This window comes from Hemiscyllium ocellatum, chromosome 5, assembly GCF_020745735.1.
Source record: "Hemiscyllium ocellatum isolate sHemOce1 chromosome 5, sHemOce1.pat.X.cur, whole genome shotgun sequence".
Lineage (NCBI taxonomy): Eukaryota > Metazoa > Chordata > Chondrichthyes > Orectolobiformes > Hemiscylliidae > Hemiscyllium > Hemiscyllium ocellatum.
In genome coordinates, this window is record NC_083405.1 from 61,591,152 (window position 1) to 61,617,399 (window position 26,248).

The 26,248-nt window shown below is 41.1% G+C and overlaps 1 protein-coding gene across 4 annotated transcripts in view; it reads right to left on the reverse strand.

Moving 5' to 3' along the window:
* Positions 1–26,248, reverse strand: part of sema5a (sema domain, seven thrombospondin repeats (type 1 and type 1-like), transmembrane domain (TM) and short cytoplasmic domain, (semaphorin) 5A) — a 236,376-nt gene that overhangs the window by 7,974 nt on the left and 202,154 nt on the right. For all 4 annotated transcript variants that reach the window (XM_060824788.1, XM_060824787.1, XM_060824786.1 and 1 more), the window contains 4 exons: positions 19,759–19,987; positions 18,589–18,807; positions 10,886–11,056; positions 7,528–7,683 (listed from right to left, as the gene is read on the reverse strand). In XM_060824788.1, the coding sequence (XP_060680771.1) occupies positions 7,528–7,683; positions 10,886–11,056; positions 18,589–18,807; positions 19,759–19,987 (775 nt within the window). The remainder of the gene's footprint in view (positions 1–7,527; positions 7,684–10,885; positions 11,057–18,588; positions 18,808–19,758; positions 19,988–26,248) is intronic.

Here is a 26,248-nt window from a genome sequence, read left to right on the forward strand (position 1 = left end):
CAAACAATCTGGTGGCAGTGCTAACTGAGAAGGTGCACACATCAACAGTAGTCATTTAGATGTGGTTTGTGAATATAACATCATATCCCAACAAGAAATGAACACAGTTGGGAAGGGAGCAAATCAGTGGTAAAGCTGCCAAGAAAATAAAACTAGACCAGGAAGCTAACATTAAGTAAACGTTATTTTATGGTTTTCATTCTCTAATGCACATTTACTAATAATTTGTTTTTGTTTTTAAAGAGTTGCACCAGAAAAAAAAGTATAACTAGCAATGCATATCCTTCTTTGCAGAACAGGTGTTCCATGACTGTATGAAACTTGATTTATTTTGTCATCATGAATTAATTTGTTGGTATGTGGTTACAAATAAAGATTACTGAGTACAGCGGAGTTATGAGTTGTAATTCACTGAAATAGCAAAACAATTGTTCATAACCAGGTTGGTTGAATCAGAGTTTGCCAAGTTACAATTAACCTGAGCCAAGTAAAGAGATATTTACACTAGAAATGTATTTGTGTCGGGTTTGAACTGACGTGGATTAGACTGCAGTCACTTGAGAGTATTGATTTTAATGATTACTATGTAGTTAATTCAACATTAACAGAGATATGAAAATGAAAAATTCTCAAAATCACAGCGGGTCACAGAGCTCTGATGGTAAAAACAATGACTGCAGATGCTGGAAACCAGATTCTGGATTAGTGATGCTGGAAGAGCACAGCAGTTCAGGCAGCATCCAAAGTGCAGCGAAATCGACGTTTCGGGCAAAAACCCTTCATCAGGAATAAAGGCAGTGATGAAGAGTCATCTGGATTTGAACTATTAATTAGCTCTGACAAGTGGTGTTCTACAAGGCTCAGTGTTAGGACCACAACTTTTTACTTTATACATTAATGATCGAGATGAAAAAACTGAGAGAATTCTGGCTAAGTTTGCAGACAATACAAAGATAGATAAAGGGAGAGGAAGTATTGAGGAGGTGGGGAAGCTGCAGAAGGATTTGGAAACGTTAGGAGAGTGGGCAAAGAAGTGGCAGATGGAGTACAATGTGGGAAAGTGTGAGGTTGTGCCCTTTGGTAAGAAGAATAGAAGCATGATCTATTTTCTAAAAGGGGAGAAAATTCTAAAGTCTGAAGTGCAAAGAGACTTGGGAGTTTTAGTCCAGCACTCTCTCTGGATAAGCTTGCAGGTTGAGTCAGTAGTTAGGAAGGTAAATGCAATGATGGCATGTATTTTGAGAGGACTTGAATACAAAAGCAGGGGTGTACTTTTGAAGCTCTATAAGGCTCTGGTAAGACCACATTTAGAGTATATGTGTACAATTTTGAGCCCCATATCTCAGGAAGGATGTATTGGGCCTACAATGGGTTGTGGAGGTTCACAAGAATGGTCTCAGGAATGAAACGCTTAACATATTAGACTCATTTGAGGATTCTGCGTCCATACTTGGTGGAGTTTAGCAGAATGAGGAGGGATTTAATTGAAACTTACAGAATACTGAATGGCCCAGACAGAGTGGATGTTGGGAAGATATTTCCATTAGCAAGACAGACGAGTACCCAAAGGCACAGTGTTAGAGTAAAGAGAAGACCTCACAGAACTGAGATAATAGCAACTTCTTCTGTAAGAGAGTGGTGAATCTATGGAATTCATTGCCACAGAAGGTTGTGGAGGCTAGGTCATTGAGTATATTTAAGGCTAAGATAGATAGGTTCTTGAGTATCAATGGGATCAAGGGTTACAGGGATAAAGTGGGAGAATGCTGTTGAGAAACTAATTGGCCATGACTGAATGGCAGAGCAAACTCGAATGGCTGAAAGGCCTAATTTCTTCACCTATGTCTTATGGTCTCTCTCCAAGGGTGCTGCCTGACCACTGTGTTTTCCAGCATTTTGTTTTCAGTACAGATTTCAGCATCTCCAGTAAATTTGCTCCAATATTATTGAGATATCTCTACTCTGCTAGTGTTCTCATTTGCACTTGTGTGGATAGATTGCCAGATTTAACTGAAGATGATATTATTGTATGTAGATAAATGGAACAGGTGATTGGATGCCTGATGCTGTTTCCTCTTTCTGTGTAGCTGCAGAATTTTTCTTATTTCTTCATTCTTCCTTTACATTGTCCTCTGGATTTCAAATTAAATGCCATCTACTAGTTTAAGTGAAATATAAAAAAAGAATTCTTGGTTTCCATATTGGCTAATAACGAACCACTTCAATCCTTATATCTGTGAATCCTGATTTCTGTATTCCATTAAGTAAAAAATGAGGTCTGCAGATGCTGGAGATCACAGCTGAAAATGTGTTGCTGGTCAAAGCACAGCAGGCCAGGCAGCATCTCAGGAATAGGGAATTCGACGTTTCGAGCATAAGCCCTTCATCAGGAATGAGAGAGAGTAGCCAAGCAGGCTAAGATAAAAGGTAGGGAGGAGGGACTTGGGGGAGGGGCGATGGAGGTGGGATAGGTGGAAGGAGGTCAAGGCGAGGGTGATAGGCCGGAGTGGGGTGGGGGCGGAGAGGTCAGGAAGGAGTTTGCAGGTTAGGAGGGCGGTGCTGAGTTGAGGGAACCGACTGAGACAAGGTGGGGGGAGGGGAAATGAGGAAACTGGAGAAATCTGAATTCATACCTTGTGGTTGGAGGGTTCCCAGGCGGAAGATGAGGCGCTCCTCCTCCAGCCGTCGTGTTGTTATGTTCTGCCGGTGGAGGAGTCCAAGGACCTGCATGTCCTCGGTGGAGTGGGAGGGAGAGTTAAAGTGTTGAGCCACTGGGTGGTTGGGTTGGTTGGTCCGGGCGGCCCAGAGGTGTTCTCTGAAGCGTTCCGCAAGTAAGCGGCCTGTCTCAGGAGCAGGCTGAGACAATGGGTCGGCCGGGGCAGGCAGGTTTGTGGATTTTGGGCAGGAGGTAGAAACGGGCGGTGCGGGCTGAGGCCAAACGCCAGCTCGCGGACGCCTCCTCTTATCGCCCCTTGACCACGACCCCACCTCCCACCACCAAACCATCATCTCCCAGACCATCCAGGACCTCATCACCTCAGGGGATCTCCCATCCACTGCCTCCAACCTCATAGACCCACAACCCCGCACCGCCCGTTTCTACCTCCTGCCCAAAATCCACAAACCTGACTGCCCCGGCCGACCCATTGTCTCAGCCTGCTCCTGCCCCACCGAACTCATCTCCCAATACCTCGACACGGTCCTGTCCCCTTTAGTCCAAGAACTCCCCACCTACGTTCGGGACACCACCCACGCCCTCCACCTCCTCCAGGATTTTCGCTTCCCCGGTCCCCAACGCCTTATTTTCACTATGGACATCCAGTCCCTGTACACCTCCATCCCCCATCACGAAGGACTCAAAGCCCTCCGCTTCTTCCTTTCCCGCCGCACCAACCAGTACCCTTCCACTGACACCCTCCTTCGACTGACTGAACTGGTCCTCACCCTGAATAACTTCTCTTTTCAATCCTCCCACTTCCTCCAAACTAAAGGAGTTGCCATGGGCACCCGCATGGGCCCCAGCTATGCCTGCCTCTTCGTAGGATATGTGGAACAGTCCATCTTCCGCAACTACACTGGCACCACCTTTTCCTCCGCTACATTGATGACTGTATCGGCGCTGCCTCGTGCTCCCACGAGGAAGTTGAACAGTTCATCAACTTTACCAACACCTTCCTTCCCGACCTTAAATTCACCTGGACTGTCTCAGATTCCTCCCTCCCCTTCCTAGACCTTTCCATCTCTATCTCGGGCGACCGACTCAACACAGACATCTACTATAAACCGACTGACTCCCACAGCTACCTGGACTACACCTCCTCCCACCCTGCCCCCTGCAAAAACTCCATCCCATATTCCCAATTCCTTCGTCTCCGCCGCATCTGCTCCCAGGAGGACCAGTTCCAACACCGCACAGCCCAGATGGCCTCCTTCTTCAAGGACCGCAGATTCCCCCCAGACGTGATCGACGATGCCCTCCACCGCATCTCCTCCACTTCCCACTCCTCCGCCCTTGAGCCCCGCTCCTCCAACCGCCACCAAGACAGAACCCCACTGGTTCTCACCTACCACCCCACCAACCTCTGCATACAACGTATCATCCGCCGTCATTTCCGCCACCTCCAAACGGACCCCACCACCAAGGATATATTTCCCTCCCCTCCCCTATCAGCATTCCGCAAGGACCACTCCCTTCGTGACTCCCTCGTCAGATCCACACCCCCCACCAACCCAACCTCCACCCCGGCACTTTCCCCTGCGACCGCAGGAAATGTAAAACTTGCGCCCACACCTCCACACTCACTTCCCTCCAAGGCCCCAAGGGATCCTTCCATATCCGCCACAAGTTCACCTGTACCTCCACACACATCATCTATTGCATCCGCTGCACCCGATGTGGCCTCCTCTATATTGGGGAGACAGGCCGCTTACTTGCGGAACGCTTCAGAGAACACCTCTGGGCTGCCCGGACCAACCAACCCAACCACCCCGTGGCTCAACACTTTAACTCTCCCTCCCACTCCACCGAGGACATGCAGGTCCTTGGACTCCTCCACCGGCAGAACATAACAACACGACGGCTGGAGGAGGAGCGCCTCATCTTCCACCTAGGAACCCTCCAACCACAAGGTATGAATTCAGATTTCTCCAGTTTCCTCATTTCCCCTCCCCCCACCTTGTCTCAGTCGGTTCCCTCAACTCAGCACCGCCCTCCTAACCTGCAATCTCCTTCCTGACCTCTCCGCCCCCACCCCACTCCAGCCTATCACCCTCACCTTGACCTCCTTCCACCTATCCCACCTCCATCGCCCCTCCCCCAAGTCCCTCCTCCCTACCTTTTATCTTAGCCTGCTTGGCTACTCTCCCTCATTCCTGATGAAGGGCTTATGCTCGAAACGTCGAATTCCCTATTCCTGAGATGCTGCCTGGCCTGCTGTGCTTTGACCAGCAACACATTTTCTTCTGTATTCCATATCTGCAGTAAAATTACCCACACAACAAAATGTGTATTTGTGCATACCACATGATTGTTTGCTTGTAGTACAGTACACAGGTAAGCATTTCTGAACTTTGCTCTTAAAGTAACCACAAATTATTTTAATAGGAAGTCTAAATTTCTTGTCTGAAGTGATACCCAGCTATTTCTCAACTTCTCTCCACCATATCATGGCTATAATCAAGAATTCAGCACCATAGTAGCAACAGATGGGTGGGTCTTAGGATAAGGCTTTGCTGTGGACCAGAACTATTCTTTACTCAGATTTGGTTAAATACCAAATTTTAACAACTTGCTTTTTTAAAAAATTGTTTTCAGGTTGAAGTAAAGAGCAAGAGCATTAAATGCCAAACTTAATTCATTGAAAAAGTGTTTTGGGTAATTCATTGAATAAGACCATAAGACATAGGAGTGGAAGTAAGGCCATTCGGCCCATTGAGTCCACTCCGCCATTCAATCATGGCTGATGGGCATTTCAACTCCACTTACCCGTATTCTCCCTGTAGCCCCTTAATTCCTTGTGACATCAAGAATTTATCAACTTCTGCCCTGAAGACATTTAGCGTCCCGGTCTCCATTGCACTCTGCGGCAATGAATTCCACAGGCTCACCACTCTCTGGCTGAGGAAATGTCTCCGCATTTCTGTTCTGAATTTACCCCCTCTAATTCTAAGGCTGTGTCCATAGATATTTGTGATAATTATTCCACTGACCTTTCATGCCCATCCCTAGTTCTCTTGAGAAGATGGTGGTGGTGTTCCCACTCAGTGAACATTTCAGCATGTGTTAATGATACCTTCAGGCATCGTTGGCAAGGAATAAAAACAGATCATGCTAGAAGTACTTCTCAAAACAGGCAGTAACCGTGGAGAGAATCAGAGCTATCATTATCAACGCTGACTTGACCAGAGTTCATGGGTTAACACCGACCTGAAACATTATGTTCGCTCTCTTCATATACTCTCTCTTTGCTCCTCTCTTTTTTCCCTTTCCCGCTGAATTTTCTCCATTCAGTCTGGTTTGTACTTGTACTACAGCCTCATGTTAAGCACTCCTCATACACTGCTTTTATGCTTTCACCTTAGTCACAGTCCTAACTCTGGCTTTGATTGCTTTATGTTTTTCCTATTCTGAATATACCTTGACTGTGTCTATATCTGAACCATCTTCACTTCTTTATGATACTTTGTGACCAATGTTCTTGATATGTTCCCCAGCAGCTGCTTCATTCATTTGACCTGTCCCATCAGCCAGAACTTCAAGAGAGAAATAAATCAAAACTAGAAGTTCTTCATGCCTGACTGAGTTTCAGTACTTATTGATAAAATGTTAATTTTCTCTCAGACTGGCTTTGTTTATCTCACGTTGGTTTTCACGAGCTTGTCTCAATCTGGTCAGGTTGACGCTGCGACCATTTGAAGTCAGTATTTTTTCATTTTAAAAATCCTTTTCAGTCCATTGAAATCTCAGATAATCCAGTCAGATAATAGAAGCTTAAAATTGATTTTTTTACCACCATTGTGCCAATATGGAATGTATAAACTTGACTAAGACTTCTGATTCAAAACAGACCACCTGAGTTCAGCACACATAAGAGATAATTGTGTATTCTGATCTGATACATTCACCCAAAATTTTCAACCAATTTGCACATAATTTTTCTAACCATTTGGTCAAAACCATTTGAAAGCTTCAGTGTTAATACCCAATGCATGTTTCAAGTTATCAACATAGAATTTGAAAATTACCTCTGCAATGTCAGCTAACAATCTAGTGCAGAACTGTGGTAGGGTTGCATTGTTGGAGATGATATCATTCGTAATACTAATATGCTGCCTGAAGGTTCAGACTAATAAGCAATTGGATTGTATAGTGTAATTTGAACTGCAGGAAATTTTCACCAGACAAACACTATTGATTGTGTCTCTTTGGAGCTTTGTATACTACTGAAAGAGTAATTCAAAGGCCTGGACTAATGATCACCAGACTATCAGCCTACAACAGCAAAAGGTCCAGACAAAAGTAATACAACTAGACCTAAGAAACAAGAGGACTGTCATTACATATCAACTACTAGAAAAGCTACAGAGGAGCAAATGTTATGGAAATTAGAGTGCAAAAACTAAGCATTGAATTTTCAATCTCATGTGAGGAGATTACAGCCAGGGAAAGTTCAGCTTTGAAAACCTAATTCTTGAAAAAAACTTCCCGATGTTCAGGTTTTCATTTCATGATTTTGGGTGTGAATGGAAGTGAATTGGGTTCTGAAAATTAAAGTAATCAGAATATCTGCTGGTTGCATATTCTGAAGTAGTACACAGACTTTGGTGTAAAGGAAAATTGAGTGAGTATAAATGCAAAGGAGGAGATGGTCTGTTTTGTATACTTGCCAAAGTTGAATTTCACCTCTCAAATTTTAGACAGTTCAGAATGAGACCATCATTCAACATTAACAGAGAAGGCATCGCAAAATATTTATGAGCTGTGTCTGCAGTAAACCCTAATCAGTTCTATTCAGTGAGAATACATACCAGGAATGAAGTTGTTATCAAAGATACAGGTTCGGCTCTCACTGCTATTCTCAGAGCACTGGTAACCAACAGGAAATAAGATTTTACAGTGACGAGTGCGATGCTGTGAACCTGAGACCTCACATTCTGACCACACGGACCACTCTGACCAATTATCTGTATTAAAAAATAAAAATTGTCAGCACTCTCTCAGGATGAACACAATGTCTTCAAGAGTACAATAATTAATCATAATTTGAGTATTGAAGTTGTGAAACCTTTGTCTTCAAGCATCTTCAGGTATCCCGCCTTTTTATGACTGAACAAAGTGGAAAAGACTTAAGATAGGTTTAGGGTTATGCTTTCACAAGCAAGAATAGGAATTGAAATAATACAGATGAATGTATGAATTTGGAGCAGTAATAAGTCAATCAGCAGCTCAAAGCCTACTCTGCCATTCACTATGATCATGGTTGATCTGACAACTCCATATTCCTGCTTAAACACCTTAATGTTTCAATCAAAGCAGTAATTGCTGACGAAAATCAACAGGTTTGGCAGCATCAGTGGTAACAGAAACAAAATTAATGTTCCACTGCCAGTGACCCTTCTTCAGAAACTTAACATTTTGCCCACTTAAAAAGAATCTATTTACTTCTGACTTAAAAATATTCAGACTTGGCTTCCATATTTTTGAATCTGCTTTTTTAAGGAAAAGAACTCCAAATTAAAATATTGTAAAAGATGATCCCTTTAAAGACCACTGGACACGATTAAACACAGTCATCATGGTTTCATGAAGAGGAAATCTTGCCTGACAAATTTATTAGAATTCTTTGAGATAGTAACAAGCTGGCTAAAGAGATGCAGCGGATATAATACATTTGGATTTTCAGAAGTGTTTGATAAGATATCATACATTAGGCTGCTTAATAACAGCCATGGTGCTGGAGGTAGTATATTAATATGAATAGAGGATTGACTAATGAACAGAAGACAGAGAGTTAGGATAACGGGATGCATTTTCAGAATGGCGAGCCTTAACTAGTGAAATTCCACAAGGGTTAGTGCTGGTACTAGAATTATTTACAATATATATTACTGATTTGAATGAGGAGATTGTATATGCTATAGCCCAGTTTTCAGATGACATAAAAATAGGTGGGAAGGTGAGGTTGACACAAAGAGGTTGCAGAAAGATACGGGTTAAATCAGTAGGGAAAAGTTTATCAGATTAAATATAACATGGGAAAATGTGAAGTTATGCATTTTGGCAGGAAGAATAGGAACTAGAGACAACTTAAGTGGAGAAAGACTGCAGAAAGCTACAGAACAAAGAGCTATGAGATTCCTCTTGCATGAATCACAAGAATCCAGCATCCAAATTGAACAGGCAATACAAAAGGGAAATGGAATGTTGGCTTTTATTACAAGGGGAATGGAGAATTAAAGTAGGGATGTTTTCCTAAAACTAAACAAAGCACCAGTCAGGCCACAGCTGGAATATTGTGAGCAGTGTTTAGCCTATTAGTTAAGGAAAAATCATATTGGAGGTAGTCCAGAGAAGGAGTAAACACTTAATAGTAGGTAAATGAGGACAAGTTGAGGGGTTTGGCCTATGAAATACATAATATGATAACTAATATAGATACAATATGATTCTATTTTATTCTTTCTGCCAAACTGGAGTATTTCGTTTTTTTTCCCACATTATACTCTACTTTCCAGTTCTTTGTCCACTCACTTAACCAATCTGCAAAGGAACCTTGATTACCGGCATTCGATTATCCAAATTTCGGATCATCCAGCAAAATCGCAAGGTCCCGATGCTTGGCTAAACTATGCTATCCGGCATTCGATTATCCGAATGAAACACTCCCCACCCGTGTCCTTCAGGTAATCGAGGTTCCTCTGTATATCCTTATGTCCTCCTCACAAATCACCTGCCTATCTATCTTTGTGTCTTCAGCAAATTTTCCAATTTAGGATAGGACCCTATCCTAAGGGATGTGACCATTTCCTGGATGAAAGTGTTCAGATAACTCTCCTCCCTTCCCTGATGTACTGCAGTGTCGATAGTTCAGCCTCCAGCTCAAAGTCTGAGCCAAAGCTGGTTGAGCTGCAGATACTGCAAATGTGTTTGTCCTCAGTCACACCGCCTTCCAGGAGATCCCACAGGTTTTAGAGGAATGATACATCTCCTATCCTTTTGTTTTTGTTATATTTTAATTAACTAATTATCTCATTCAATTAGATAATTCACTTTTTCTATATTTTGTTAATCTTACTGGCAGTTTTTGCAGTATTTTAAACCTTAGGAATAGACTAGACCTTAACTATATACTGACCAACCAGCTAGCTTCTTCTGTTGTAGTAGCATAAGAGCCAATTCCTACAGGAAGAAAAGGTTAAAGAAAAGATTATCTCCTTCCCCTAACTTGCTTACTCACAAAATTCTCAGTAAGTCACACTCAGGGCTAAGTTGCACTGAGATGCCTCTGTTTATTCACACCAAAACTAAAATTCAATCCTAGGTACAGGGAAAACAGGTTAAGGTGGTTTCTTGAATTTTCTCAAGTAAAGAACTTGCGTACACATGCGTAACTCTGATTCCATTGAGAATTTAAACGTTAAATTACAGTTAACATTAAATATGAAATATAAACAGAATTAGATTTTTAGAAAAAACTAAGAAACCCTGGTCACCCAACTCAGTCCTCTATTCAACACATCTCTAGCAGTGAATTCACTACTCTAATCGGATCGCTTCAGTCAAATTGACCAGCCACAGGTTTCCACTCTCCTTCCTAGTTGCTTGTTTTCTAACTGAAACTAATTTAAGTCATGGCAACTAATGTCCTATTTATATTCTGGTCAATTTGAGAGTCATCAGGCTAAGTACTATAACTAGAATACTATCTTACATTTTCTAGTCATTATAATTCAATACTATTCTTACTATAGCAAACACTGTGACCAAGTAATGTACTTAATGATCTGTCATTATGTTTTTAAAACCAATCACATATCAACAATTATAAAGAATTAAGAAGCTGGTTAGTTTTAGCCGATGATTAAGCAGATTAAAGAAAGCTGCTGTTAGAAGGTTTTTCACTGGTATTGAAAATTAACACTTAACAAGAATATAATTTAGTATTCCTCCTCGCTACAGGAGAAACACAGAAATAAGCAAGCTATGAGCTAAACTTGCCAAGTTTATCGAAATGAGTCTCATGATAAGCATTATTAGAAATTTGCTAGGAGCACTTTTTTTTGCAAATGAATTAAGAGCAAATAAATGCAAGGGAATTTTAATTCTAAACTGAGCGCTTAATGTATGCATTTATTTCTGTTAAAGTCCAAATTCTGTCCTCCATACCTGGACAGGCATGTGTGTTGCACAATGCTTCTTCAGTATGAAGACCCAGACAGATGTCTCCTCCATAGGCAGGTGGAGGATTGTTGCAGGAGCGTGTCCTCATGTAATGTCCACCCCCACATGTAACAGAGCATTTCGACCAGGAAGACCAACAGGACCAACCACCATCCTCTAAAAAGGAGAACAGATAATAAATTACCAGGCCTTTTTCAAAAGGTTTCTGCTGCATTGATTTTACATATCCAGCTGGGTTAATGCTTTCTCTAATCTTCAATTCACAAGCAAAATATTCAAAAGCTCAAAGTGAAGTTATCTGGTTGGTGCAATTTACATATATAGTTAATTCATTCACAGTTATTTTACTCAATCCTAACTGTCCTTGAGGAAATTATGATGAGCCACCTTCCTGATTGCAATTGAATAGCTTGCCAGCTTATTTCAATGAACAGTTAAGAGTCAATGACATTACTGTGGTCTAAAGTCCTATAAACAGGCCAGGAATACAGACTTCCCTCAAGGATATTGGTGAACCAATTAGATTTTTACGATGATCCAGTAGCATTATGATCAACATTCCTAAATTTTTATCCCAGACTTTATTTAATTAATTTAAATCCTCCAGCTGTCTTAGTGGGATTTGAACTTTGTCTCAGAATATTTGCCCAGACCTTTTGATTACCAGCCCAGTAACATTACTGCTATAATGCGATACCTACATGCCCACATTTAAACTAACTTAAACTAGTTTGCCACTCTAAAAAGATACCTTTAACCCTAACCAAAGCATGTGTCCCTAAAAGGGATATTTTTATATTATGGAGAAGTTCTGCTGCTAGCACTAGGCTGATACTGCTTGTAATATAAATGCAGCAGAACTAATGTCTTCCAACACATGGCAAATCAATTCTGAAGTGATATCACCATTTGCTACAGAAGCAAATGTTAAATGACGACAGGAAACCATCATAGGCTATCAAAAAGGAAACAGACCTGGAGGCCTAAATTTCTCAGGTGTCTTTATACACCTGTAGTACCTGCAAAGATCCTTCTCCAACATAGGAATTGGTTAATTCAGTTAGGTGGATGGCTGATTTGTGATGCAGAGAAAAAGCCAACTGTGTAAGTTCAGTTCCCACATCAGCTAAGGTTAGCAAAAAGGACTCTCCTTCTCAATCTCTCCCCTCACGTTCAGGTTAAAACCCCTATCAGTCATCCCTCCCTAATGAAAGAGCAGCTCCATGATCTAGTAAGACTATGGTAACTTTACTTTGCCAACATCACAAGGGTTCAGTTCCTCAAAAAAAATCTAAAATCACAACTGCACAAACCCAAGTCTAATTTACTTTAAATCTGTGATTACAGCATCTGAAAAACCGTATGCCACGAGTACTCTGAAATTCATTCCACAATATAAACAGGACAAAACACAATGTTCCGGCAGTTTAGCACATGGTAGAAGGAACTCCATGATATAAACAAAGCATAATTGGTTTTTTAATATTAGCAGGCATTCAGGGAGGCAGGCAAGGGTTACACCACAACAACAAAAATTTAAAAGCAGCAAAAATGCTCAACAAAGGATGAGAATTGGAAAGATAAAGGCATCTTATAAAGTGGGAGAGAGATGTTTTGTTTGTCTCAGCAAATCTGGAAAATGACTCATTCTTGCTAGTGGACATGTAGAAACTTTCCAAAAATAAATTGTTATAATTGGTTCATCCCGAATACCAAAATAATTGGCATCTAAACAAAGCACCCATCTGTACACATATGTAAATCAGATACCCTACACTGAATCCTTCCTTACCAATCTATGATGCAATGTCAGACTACACACTATTCATTCTGAAGACTTTTTATTTCCTCAAACATTAACCACCCTCACTAACTTTGAAGCTATGACACAAAATCATTCAATTTTTTTTCCCCTTAAGTTACTGATAAATTTTCAATTATTCATATAGACTTTGAGTTGATTTCTAAGTTTATTTTTTGATATTTCCTGGCAGATTCAGAATAGTTTGACTCAACAGAATAAATAAAGCAGCAATATAAACAAAAACTGAGGACTAAGTGACATCTGGGAGCCAGTTTACTCAAACTTTAATGTAACTTGTGTTGATCGAAGAGATCGTGCTAAACATGCACAACTCCGAAGGGCGCCCAATGATAGACCTCAGGATTACAGATCATGTCAGTCTGAAGTTAAACTTCAGATTATAATTAATTGTGTTCCATTCTGTTTCAGTGTCTTACTATTAAAAAAATGATTAGGGACTGTTTTCATCTTTCAGTGCTGTCACAGACACCCACTAAGTTCCAAAACACAAACAGAAATTGTTGGGAAAACTCAGGTCTGGCAGAATGTGAACAGAAAGCAGAGTTAACATTTCAGGTCCAGTGACCCTTCCTCAGAACTGATTGTAGTAAGGAAAAGGTTGATTAGATTCCCAACAGTGTGGAAACAGGCCATTCGGCCCAACAAGTCCACACCAACACTCTAAAGAATAACCCATCCCCCTAACCTATTACCTTACATTTACCCTGGATTAATAGACCTAACGCTATGGGCACTTCACCTGATCTGAACATCTTTGGACTGGGGGAGGAAACTGGAGTACCCAGAGTAAACCCACACAGACACAGGGAGAATGTGCAAACTCCACACAGACAATAGCCCAGGGCAGGAATTGAACCCAGGTCCCTGAGGTAGCAATGCTAACCACTTAACCACTGAAAGGGGAAGAAGGGAAGAATAAATGATGGGTGGAGATGGATACCAGGGAGCAACAAAGAGAGAACAACAGTTGGGCAGACCAAAGGACTAGATAAAGGTCCATATGGGAGAAAGAATAGCTGCTAATTGGGACCAATAGTGGCTGACAATGGGTTGGTTGTGGTAGCAGCACATATGATGACAAGGCCTGGTGTGTGGGTTGGAGCAAGGTCATGGGAGAAGGTGGTAAGGCCCTAACATTATTGAACTCTATAATTGAGTCCTGAAGGCTGCAGGCAAGGAGATGGAAAGTGGAAAATGAGATTCTGTTCTACCAGCAACCGCTGGACAAAATAGCAAGCCTGAGACAGAGATGTTGGCCAGGGAACACAATGGTGTATAGAAGTTATTTCTGCAGACAGAACATAGCTGTTCTGTAAAGTGGTCATCCAGTCAATGTTTCATCCCCCAGTATAGAATAGACCACATTATGAGCAGCGAATATTGTTGACTAGATTGAGTGAAATGCAGGTAAGTTGCTCCTTCACCTAGAAAATGTATCTGTAACCTTGAACAGATTAGATTACATTACATTATTTACAGTGTGGAAACAGGCCCTTCAGCCCAACAAGTCCACACCGACGCGCAACCCACCCATACCCCTACATTACGGGCTATAACACTACGGGCAATTTAGCATGGCCAATTTACATCTTTGGACCGTGGGAGGAAACCAGAGCACCCGGAGGAAACCCACGCAGACACGGGGAGAACGTGCAAACTCCACACAGACAGTCACCTGAGGTGGGAATTGAACCCGGGTCTCTGGTGCTGTGAGGCAGTAGTGCTAACCACTGTGCCACCGTGCCACCCACGGTGAGGAGGGAGAAAGTAAACAGGCAGGTGTTGTACTGACTGCGATTTCAAGGGAAGGCACTGTGGGAGTGTGGGAGATATTGGAAACTGAGAAGGAATGAAGCAAGGTGTCCCAGAGGGAATGGCCCTGAAGAATGCTGACGAGGCAGGAGATGGAAACATGTGTCTGGTGGTGGCATTCCACTGGACGTATTGGAAATGGTAGTTAATGATCCTTTGGTTGTGGATGCTGGTGGGGTGGTAAGCGAGGCACGGGGGATCGTATCATTGTTGTGGGAGGAAAGAGAAAGGGTGAGGGCTGAAGTGGACCAGATGGGTTGACATGCCTGAGGGCCCTATCAATCATGGTGGTGGGGAATATTTGGTTGAGGAAGATGCTGAACATGTCAGACGGTCCTTTGTAGAAGCTGGCATCATCGGAACAGATGCGATGGAGGTGGAGGAATTAGGAAAATGGAATGGACTCTTCACACGAAGCAGGATGTGAGGATTTTTAGTCCAGGTAACTGAGGGAGTTAGTGGGTTTGTAGTGGATATTGATGGCCATCCTATCCCCAGAAGTGGAAACAGAGACCACCTTATTACACACTGTTTGAAATTTGTCACTGGCGGACATACTGTAATGATAAATTTCTTTTATAAATAGGCTTAATTGATTAGGCACACATTCTTGAATTTTAGGTAAGACTTTAAAATTATCTAATGGACTATTTTAACTTGAGGGAGATCAGGAGCCTCAATCATCAATCAAACTATTAAGAAATAAGTAATTTCCTCTCTTACATAAAGTACTTTATGAAATTGGGTACGATAGTTTCCTTTTAATTGTTTTTATAGAAGATTGGTCACCAAACAGCTGCCGTTGAAACTTGTTGAAGTAAAGTGACCAGTACCGAAATAACTCCACAGAGGCCAGTATCCTGTCACCAAGTCACCCTTTATTTACATGTGCGGAGTCCTTGGCACTGATCCAGCTCCCTCACAGCCAGGTCTACTGGTGAGCAGACACCCTGACACTCTTGTTTATATCGTCAGCCAGTGCTACCTGATTGGATAAAATTAACAGCCCCAATCGGGGGCATTTTAGCATCAGTCAGGCTACTCCAACTGTGCCTCAATACGGGAAGTGTATAACACACAGTAGCTTGTCTCTTGCGCCCAAAGCATCTCAGAAGGAAGTCATTCCCTAGTTTGGGCAGCAAAGGCATTGGGGTGGCAATAAACATAGTGTCCATCTGAGATTCTGAGGAACCTTCATTGGTGAAGGAGAGGGAGAACGCAGGGTTCCAGAACAGGCAGAAAGGTGTTGAGAAGCCAGGCACATTTTGCTCCCATACTGTTTGTGGGTTTGCAGCTTCCATGTGGATCATGTGCTTGTTCAGGACCTTTGCACCCACTCAAACGTCATACATTACTGGACCTGACCTCATGGCGGCCATGCTCCTACTCATGCAGAGCCATTCCCATGATACCTATACCAAACATCAATCCTTAAGTAAGTTGTCTCTGACTTAGCGGAATCTTGTGTTCAGCACTGGCATTCCTGATGCCAAAATACCCTCCCTCCTCCTCACCTAGGTCTGGGAAGATCAGATTTAACTCTGGTGTGGAGTCTTCTTCCCATTAGCAACTCCGCTAAGAAATATCCCTCTAGATGCAATGAGGGGTGGTCCTATAATCAAATAGGACGCGGGATAGTTTTGTATCTACTGAAGCTGTAGGCTATTTCTTTAAGCCTGCCTTCAAAGTTTGGATTGCTCTTTCTGCGAGAACATTGGATGATGGTTGGTATAGAGCCATCCTTCAGCTGCCCACAGCTGAATTTGCTCTGAAGCTAAGGGCAGTACTGCCTTCTCCTCTATAAGTTGATAGCAGGGGTTTATGGTCTGTTATTATTCCCAACTTATGTCCACAAAGACATTGGTGGAACTTCCTGATTCCAAATATGACTGCCAAGCCTTCATTCTCTATCCAGGTGTATTTACACTCTGCATTAATCAAAATCCTGGATGCATACGGTATTGGACATTCTTCTCCATTAGGCCACCTATCAGCTAATACCACAGGGTATTAGTCGTATGATGCTGTACGGGGAGGTATCATTGGGGATTCTAGTGTGCCAACAGCTTAGAGGATGAAACTATTCCTTCACTTCCCTGAAGACTATGGCTTGGCCATGCAACCAGTTCCAAGGCTTACACTATTTTGAGAGATGATGCGAAAATGCCAGGATGGAGGCTAGGATATGTATGAACTTTCCATAATAATTTACCAACCCAATGAAAGACCAAAGCTCCGATACTAACTGAGAGCCGAGGCACCTTTGATCACCCTCATTTTACCTTCCAAATGGTGTGACTCGGTCTTGTTGATTCTATTACACAAGTAGGTCACTTGGGGTGTCTGGAACACTAGTTTTTTCCTTCCAAGACATACACCTACTTGAGGCAAACATCCAAGGATTATGTCCAAGTTCTCTAAGTGTTCCTTATTGGTCTTTCCTGTTATTAACCTGTCATTTAAATAAGTGATAACATGCAGTTGAACTTGTAAAATATTCTCCATCATCTGCTGAAAAATTGCACAGGCCAGTTTTTAGTGCCTGTTTGAAGTCCAGTTGGGCTTCAGGTAGTAGGTACTTTTGCATGGTTACATCATTAATCCTACATATCAAATGGTCTCACAGTGTCTCAAGGCTAAATCAAAGATACATGCCTTTGCCAGTCACTTTAATCTAGTCAAACATCCCCTGTTTCTCAAATTACTGAGTAAAACCGAGACCATCTCAGAATTAGAAGAGAATGTTCCTTTTCTTAATCCAATAACTCTTGAAAGGTTTTAGTATCTGGTGCTTCCGGGAAAGTTAGGCTCCCAATAACCAAAAAAGCTGCAGGTCCACAAACTGGAGAATTACTTGTTACTTTTCATCTGCCCTAATGTCATTTGCCTAGAAAGCGTAACTCATTCTTTCCACATATTGGCCCCAGTCTTCAATAGCAGGCTCAAATGAGTTAAACTTACCAAATAATGGCATGGTGCCAGAAAATGTTGCCTCAATTCAGGGACATCTGTTATGAGCAATTTTCTTCAGTAGCATGCTTTGCTCTTGTCGCCACTGAAATAATTCCACAGAGGCCAGTACCCTGTCACCAGTCACCATTTATTTACACATGGAAAGTCTTTGACACTGATCCAGCTCCCTCAGAGCCAGCTCTCAGAGTGAACAGAACCTCTAACATTCCTGTTATACCTGCCAGCTAGAGCTCCCTGATTGGACCAGATTAACAGACTCAATCAAGGAACTCATATTCTATGAAGTCTACCTGGCTGACCTCATTACAACCATTATACAGACAAATACAAGAATACCAAATTTCAAAGGATGTAAATTCTTCACTGCACATCCCGACCATAGCAAACATTTTTCATGCAAATGCTTCTTTTGAAATCGAGCATTCTTGAGTCTGTCCTAATGAGTGCACAATGAATAGCTTTGTGCTATACTCAAGTTCTGTGCTTTCAAATGACAATTTAAATGAAAGTATCTAATATATTTTATTCATCTAAGCTATTAAGTATGATGAGAGAAAACTTTTAAAAGCTGTTGTACCTTCTACAGCGGATATTTCAATGGCCCAAAGCCACATGCCGTTTAAGGTTATTAATCAGTTTAGCAATATGTAATAAACTATTCGTGCTGATCATAAGTCTATTTCGTATATTGTAAACAATCATAGGTCAGTTGACTGTGTTGTAGGCTAAAGAGTCCTGAGTTTGTATCCTGGCCTGATTGACTTAACTCCTCACCTTCTAAAATGGATAAAATGTGAATTCTGTCAGGGACACTTTATAATGAACATCACACTGCCACAAGTAATGGGTACTCATGCTGTCAGAAGTAGAATTAAAGATCAATATTCATTCATACTAAAATCTGGAGACATTGAGATACGTATATTTGTTTCCTCACTTTCCCTCGTCTTCTCTTTATTTATAATGTGCAAGAAAGAAGCATCCTTATATGCAAAAGACCAGATATGTTCTATTTAATTACCAACAACAACTCTACAATATCCAATTGCTACGCACCTCAAAATCCTCATTTCCGTACCTGGGCAAGGCATGATATTACATTCCTGATATTCCAATGATTGTCCTAGACAGGGAAGCCCTCCATTCCTTGGCGCAGGATTATTGCACATTCGCCTTCGACTTCGAATTCCCCGGCTGCAGTCTCGGCTACACTGTGTCCATGATAGCCAGGGAGACCAAGCACCATTGACCGAATATGCAGACGTTCTCCCATACCGTAAGATATTTCCAGAAAACCCTGTTGGAAACAAGAGAGTAATGTCATAGAACTGAAGTACTGAATTCAGAAAAAAAACTGCTTTGCTCTGAGTAAAAGAAAACTGATGGTGGAACTTATACTTTATTAAGTCAATGAAACCTTTTCTACTCATCGGGCAAAGTTTCTAAAATAATAAGTTTCCAACTATATCAATGTATGTTCTTTCCACATGTAGTACGTTTTAGCCAGAGATCAAACTTAACTAAATACTGTTCAAGGAAAATCACTTTCTCGTGTAAGATTCATTTTAGATGGATTCCTAACTGAAATTGTAGTGAAAAAACAAAATCAGACGTTGGTATTGGTTTAATGTTATCACAAATGTTCAGAATTGCTTCAGTTTAGAGTTTAACAATGTATAGTGCTTTAAAGAAGACTTTATTTCCCACCATTAAAAGTAGAAAATATTTCACGAGTTACATTTGATCAGCTAGCACAGGCTGGATTCTACAAATAACATTTTTTTCTAAAAAGTATTTTTTTAAATACAAATATAGTCAACAGTTTCTCCTAGCCTTTAACCAATTTTAAATGAGTAAATGAACAACGAATTTAAACCAAAGAAAAATGTCACCGCCTTTACAACAGTGTTCAGAGGGAACCACTTAAAGAAAACACCATTTTAACCAGCATTTTCAGACAACTATTAAAATTAAGGAAATAGATGCAATTTTTGGAGTAGATGTTATCAGAATGTCAAGCTCAAGCATGATCTATTGGCACTGCCCATGGTTATTTCTGGGTCACCCTGCTCTAAATATCTCCTTAGATTGGCTACAGTGTCATGTCCAAAAGTCACAGAATAATTTTTTTCAATCTGTGATCTTGTAAGCAAACCTATCCATCTAATATTCCTAGCATTACCAATTAATTTTTTTTCATTTGAAGAACCAAAATATTTCCAAAACCCAACATTTTGTTTGTCCTCACCACCACTTGCAGAGCAGCCAGTTGATCCATCACTAGAACAGTAACGCATTTCTATTCTTTGACGGCCAACATCCAGGAAGTTTGGGTCAGCCAGGCGGGCTTTGCATGTGTATCTAAATCTCTGCTCATAATAACCTCCATTGTCTGAGATATTAACAGGCGTCCAAGGGGTCCAAGGAGTGGTCTTCTTGAGTTCAGGGCACAGGTTAGTATTACAAAGTTGGTATTCCTGTACAATCACAAAATAAATGAGAAGAGGAACTTGAATGTTATCACAATATTCTGTTTCTAGAAACAACAATGAGTAAAGCATCAATGTTCATTTAATTTCAAATTTTGTACTGTTTGTGCTATTGGTTATGAGATGCAACTTTTTCAGGTTATCTGATTCTTAGAAAGGGAGAAGAAAATAAGATCACTGCAGAGGTTATTGAATTTTCATAACTAAAAAAAATGACATGCAAACCACTTGTTATCTTCACTCAAGTTGTCAAACTCAATTAAAGAACAGTTCGAGAAAATTGACTTGATTGTAATTGTTACAAGGATGGGCATTCTACCATGGCAACTTAAAGCAAATGCAATACCAAGAAAAATCAAATGATCTCAATCGTGCTGCACTGCAGTACAGTTGCTGATATGAATTCCTGTCACCATGCCCCACACAACTATTGCCAAAGCTGATTTAACCAATCTCAAGCAACTACAAATTAAAATCCAAAATGAACAACCGAAGAACAAATCATAACTTTAGACAACTGAAAACATAATTATAATCTGGCATTCTTACTTTCTGACAAACAGTACCTGAAAACTTAACATAACAATCTCCCACATATCTAATAACAAGTAATGTAAATTAAACAGAAATTCTAACTGCAAAGACCTGAAAATAAGTTTTCACAAAGTTAAATACTGCTAATCCCTGCAGAATATAGATAGCAATCCAAAGTAGACAACTTGGCGCATTTTTAGGATGCTTATCCTCTTAAGAAGACTTTATGTTACCCCATCATGTGGCCCTCCCTGTTCTCTGCCCAATAATATTTGTGTGCCTCAAAAATTAACTCAATCCTGCTGAATGGCATTTCACTGAGACAACAAAGGTCTATTCTACTGAGCAGAGGATATGTGCCAGTACTTTTTGTGTTTCTTTGTGTTGATGTAGTCTATTTCCCTTAATAAGCATGAGCATTGATTATATTTCCTGAATATCTTTGCTCTGCAATGCCTTTGAACATCTGCACAATGGTATATCTGTTCTAACACTGGCTTTTGTAGTACTGATCACATGAAGGAATTACATTAGTTTGAGCTAAACTGACTAAGATAGATATGAATTCAAGAATAGCACTTGAGCACTCCTCGGTCCTGACATCATGGGGAATTTTTTATGATGGACTGAAAGTAATGCAGACTATAAATTGAGACCAGGCTCCCAATTTTAAATATCAAAAGCCTTTGAATCACATGATGTTCCACCTTAGGAGCATTAAATTGTAATGTCAACTCAAGTACCTTATAAGTTTTGGTAATCAAAGAAGGTCGCTCAATGGATTCTGTTGCTGAAAGCAATCCATCAATCATTTTCTTGTTTGTGGGTCTAAACTGATCCTAAATAACCTCACACAAGTTTTAAAAATATGCAAATGTTGAGAAACCATTTTAGTGATCAGAAACTCATGGGCTGTGATGAGAATCATATCAGAAATACAAAATGAAAAGTATATCCTCTAATATACTGGCAACTAACAACCAATCATTCAGCATTCATAAAAAGGGGACAGGTTAATATTTGGGTAAAGACTTTTACACCAGATGACAGGTTATGTACAGCAATATATTTCTCCTTTCTGCACAGATACTGACCAATATATAATTCACTTTCAGCAAACATTCTTTGATTCAAATATCCCTTGCAAATCTACATCTTCTCTTCCTAATGATGTCTGATTTTGCTGCAATGTTATATTTATAATTTTGTTATATTTATAAATGAAAACTTGTAGGTGTTCTAGATATTATAATGGTCAATATGGTCTCTTGCTATAAATCTGCAGACATACCGGCTTAACAGAAAAGTTGTCACTCAATATTAGGGATCTGTGATAATTTTGCTTGTGATAGTCTAGCTTTATAACTTCAATTTCAACAGCAAGAATGGTCAGGGAAGAAACATATATACACTCCCTTCTTTCACATTTTATGTACCTGCTTGTCAAATTTGAATGATGTAGCAGCATTAATTAATTAATAGCAAATACTGTGAAGAAGTGATGGAAAAATAGCCCACTAAAACTGTCCTCCAAGGAAGTTAGTCATAAATTTCTTTGCAACTATTTCAATAAAAAATTTCAAGGCGGTGAAAGGATTAGAATACTTCCAAGTGGACAGGCTAATTGAGTTAGATAGGTTGGAAAACATAGGACTAACTTAGATATCAGCTAACTTATGTTGAAGATACAAGACTCTTCCAGTGCATCACCATCTCCACCACATATGAGGAAACTATTTTCATTGCTTATACATGAGATCGATGCTCCCTGCCTGATTGAAACCCAGGCCTCTGGCATTTTGACCTCTGGGTTCCTCAGCTGACAGCAGTAGTTTCTTGACAGCAGGGCAGGTGACTGAGGTGTCAGTGGGGCAGCACTTTGGGGCCAGCGATCATAATTCTATAAGATTTAAAATAGTGATGGAAAAGGATAGACCAGATCTAAAAGTTGAAGTTCTAAATTGGAGAAAGGCCAATTTTGACGATATTAGGCAAGAACTTTCGAAAGCTGATTGGGGGGCAGATGTTCGCAGGTAAAGGGACAGCTGGAAAATGGGAAGCCTTCAGAATTGAGATAATGAGAATCCAGAGAAAGTATATTCCTGTCAGGGTGCAAGGAAAGGCTGGTAGGTATAGGGAATGCTGGATGATTAAAGAAATTGAGGGTACGGTTCACAAAAAGAAGGAAGCATATGTCAGGTATAGACAGGATAGATCGAGTGAATCCTTAGAAGAGTATAAAGGAAGTAGGAGTGTACTTAAGAGGGAAATCAGGAGGGCAAAAGGGGACATGAGATAGCTTTGGCAATAGAATTAAGGAGGATCCAATGGGTTTTTACAAATACATTAAGGACAAAAGGATAACGAGGGAGAGAATAGGGCCCCTCAAAGATTAGCAAGGTGGCCTTTGTGTGGAGCCGCAGAAAGTGGGGGAGATACTAAATGAGTATTTTGCATCAGTATTTACTGTGGAAAAAGATATGGAAGATATAGACTGTAGGGGAATAGATGGTGACATCTTGAAAAATGTCCATATTACAGAGGAGGAAGTGCTGGAGGTCTTGAAACAGGTAAAGGTGGATAAATCCCCAGGACCTGATCAGATGTACCCTAGAACTCTGTGGGAAGCTAGGGAAGTGATTGCTGAATGTCTTGCTGAGATATTTGTATCATTGATAGTGGCAGGTGAGGAGCCGGAAGACTGGAGGTTGGCAAACATGATACCACTGCTTAAAAGGGGTGGTAAGGGCAAGCCAGGGAACTATAGACCAGTAAGCCTGACCTCGGTGGTGGGCAAGTTGTTGGCGGGAATCCTGAGGGACAGGATGTACATGCATTTGGAAAGGCAAGGACTGATTAGGGATAGTCAACATGGCTATGTGCGTGGGAAATCATGTCTCACAAACTTGTTTGAGTTTTTTGAAGAAGTAACAAAGAGATTGATGAGGGCAGAGTGGTAGATGTGATCTATATGGACTTCAGTAAGGCGTTCGACAAGGTTCCCCATGGGAGACTGATTAGCAAGGTTAGATCTCATGGAATACAGGGAGAACTAGCCATTTGGATACAGAACAAGTCTCAAAGGTAGAAGACAGAGGGGTTGTTTTTCAGACTGGAGGCCTGTGACCAGTGGATTACACAAGGAATGGTGCTGGGTCCTCTACTTTTTGTCATTTATATAAATGATTTAGATGCAAGCATAAGAGGTATAAGTTAGTAAGTTTGCAGATGACTCCAAAATTGGAGGTGTAGCAGACAGCGAAGAGGGTTACTTCAGATTACAGCAGGATCTTGATCAGATGGGCTAATGTGCTGAGAAGTGGCTGATGGAGTTTAAGTCAGATAAATGTGAGGAGCTGCATTTTGGGAAAGCAAATCTTAGTAGGACTTATACACTTAATGGTCAGGTCCTAGGGAGTGTTACTGAACAAAGAGACCTTGGAGTGCAGGTTCATAACTCCTTGAATGAGGAGTCGCAGGTAGATAGGATAGTGAAGAAGGTGTTTGGTATGCTTTCCTTTATTGGTCAAAGTATTGAGTACAGGAGTTGGGAGGTCATGCTGCGGCTGTACAGGACATTGGTTAGGCCGCTGTTGGAATATTGAGTGCAATTCTGGTCTCCTTCTTATCGGAAAGATGTTGTGAAACTTGAAAGGGTTCAGAAAAGATTTACAAGGATGATGCCAGGGTTGGAGGATTTGAGCTATAGGGAGAGGCTGAACAGGCTGGGGCTGTTTTCCTTGGAGCGTCGGAGGCTGAGTGGTGACCTTATAGAGGTTCACAAAATTATGAGGGGCATGGATAGGATGAATAGACAAAGTCTTTTCCCTGGGGTGGCTGAGTCCAGAACTAGAGGGCATAGGTTTAGGGTGAGAGGGGAAAGATATAAAAGAGACCTATGGGGCAACTATTTCACACAGAGGGAGGTACGAGTATGGAATGAACTGCCAGAGGATGTGGTGGAGGCTGGTACAAGTGCAACATTTATGAGGCATTTGGATGGGCATATGAACTGGAAGGGTTTGGAGGGATATGGGCCGGTTGCTGGCAGGTGGGACTAGATTGGGTTGGGATATCTGGTCGGCAGGAATGGGTTGTACATGCTGTTCAACTCTTTGACTCTAAGTACAGATTTGGGTCATAAACATCCCTCCTCCCACCTCACCGTTTGCTCACTGGTGCTTGATGCATATTTTTCTGCTAAAGTCTCTTTCTCTGTTTACGTTTTCCATCTTATGTTCACTTGCATTGACGCTTGGAGTGGATGTTTGTCATAACACTTCCCACTAGCAAGACGAAGACAAATCCAGATTTACCTTTAGTCAGCCATCTTCACCCTTTCCATGGTGAGAATGATTTCTGGGTACAGCAGAGACAACAATTTCTCTTTTTTTTGGTCTGATCCTAACACTGTTGGCCTCAGGGTCATGAATACTCTCCAGTGGAAGAGATGAGCCTTATTGTAGTAATCCATTTATTGATTTACAGTGTGAAGATAAGGTGAGAGACAATTATAGCTCCAACAATCTTTTAAGACATAATTATACATGTGACTTTATTTACCACAAGCAACTTCATAAAAGCATCATAATAATTTTAGCATTCTATTGCATATATGGGATCCGAGATTGCCTGAATTATCTTCCTCTTTATTGCCCAAACAGTGTCTGAGGCCACATTACGGGATTCCTTTATGTCTCCCAAAGGTATAGCTACCGAAGTGCCCTTCCTTCTCTCTTCCTTCTCCTTAAGATTTATCAATAATGTACTTCTAGTACATTATTTCATTCCTAGACTGGACACGAAACCTGGCCTGCACCAACTGCAATCTTTCAGCTGTCAGTGGATGGAAAAAGTTCCAGTCCCATCAGCCCTAACAGAAAAAAAAACAACTTGTTCACGTTCTATGCAGTCACAATTGTTAAGTTGGGGTGGGGGGGGGAGGGGGGTAAAGCAACAGGGAAAGTGTGATGACTGAGGAAGTAGCCAGGTTCTGCTTTGTGAGCGGGGGAGTTAGCAGGAAAAGCACTTGGAGTTTGGAGGTGTTCTGCTGGTGGGATGTTCAGGGGTGAAAAGTCTTCTGATGGGAAGCAGCCTGATTATAGAACATGAAGAGAGCAAGGTGGTGGCTCATTGGGCCATGGAAAACATTCCTGCGCCTTTTGTAAAGGCGTTTTACATATATTCAGATCTTTCATCACTTTTAAGCTGTCAAATTTCACAGAAAACCTATCCTCACGTCGTTAAAAACAGAAATGGCTATTAAAATGAAGGTTGAGTTTAATGATAGAGAAGACAAACTTCCTTGCAATGTGATACACAATCTGTGATGTCAAAGCCAATGAGTGAAGATTTGATTATTAAAATACAGCAGATCCATATAACAGCTGAAGCAGTTTAATGAAATCCTCTCTAAATTGAAGTGTCACGTTAGCCCAAATAGAAACAACCTTTTGCTTGCAAGGTTATACTTAACTGTGCAATTATTTCCCAGACTGCAAACATATTCACATGTGTTTACGCTATGTAATTTCCAGCAAATGCTGATTATGTGTGGAAAATGGCAAGACTATCACGCAGGGGGTGAGGTGTCACGAACACTGAACTTTGCAAGACAATAATGTTTTAAAATGTATCTTTAACTCAAAATAAAAACAGAGTGGCAGTTTGAAGACATTTCATAGTATCTCACAGAAAAGGACAGCTGTGGCTGAG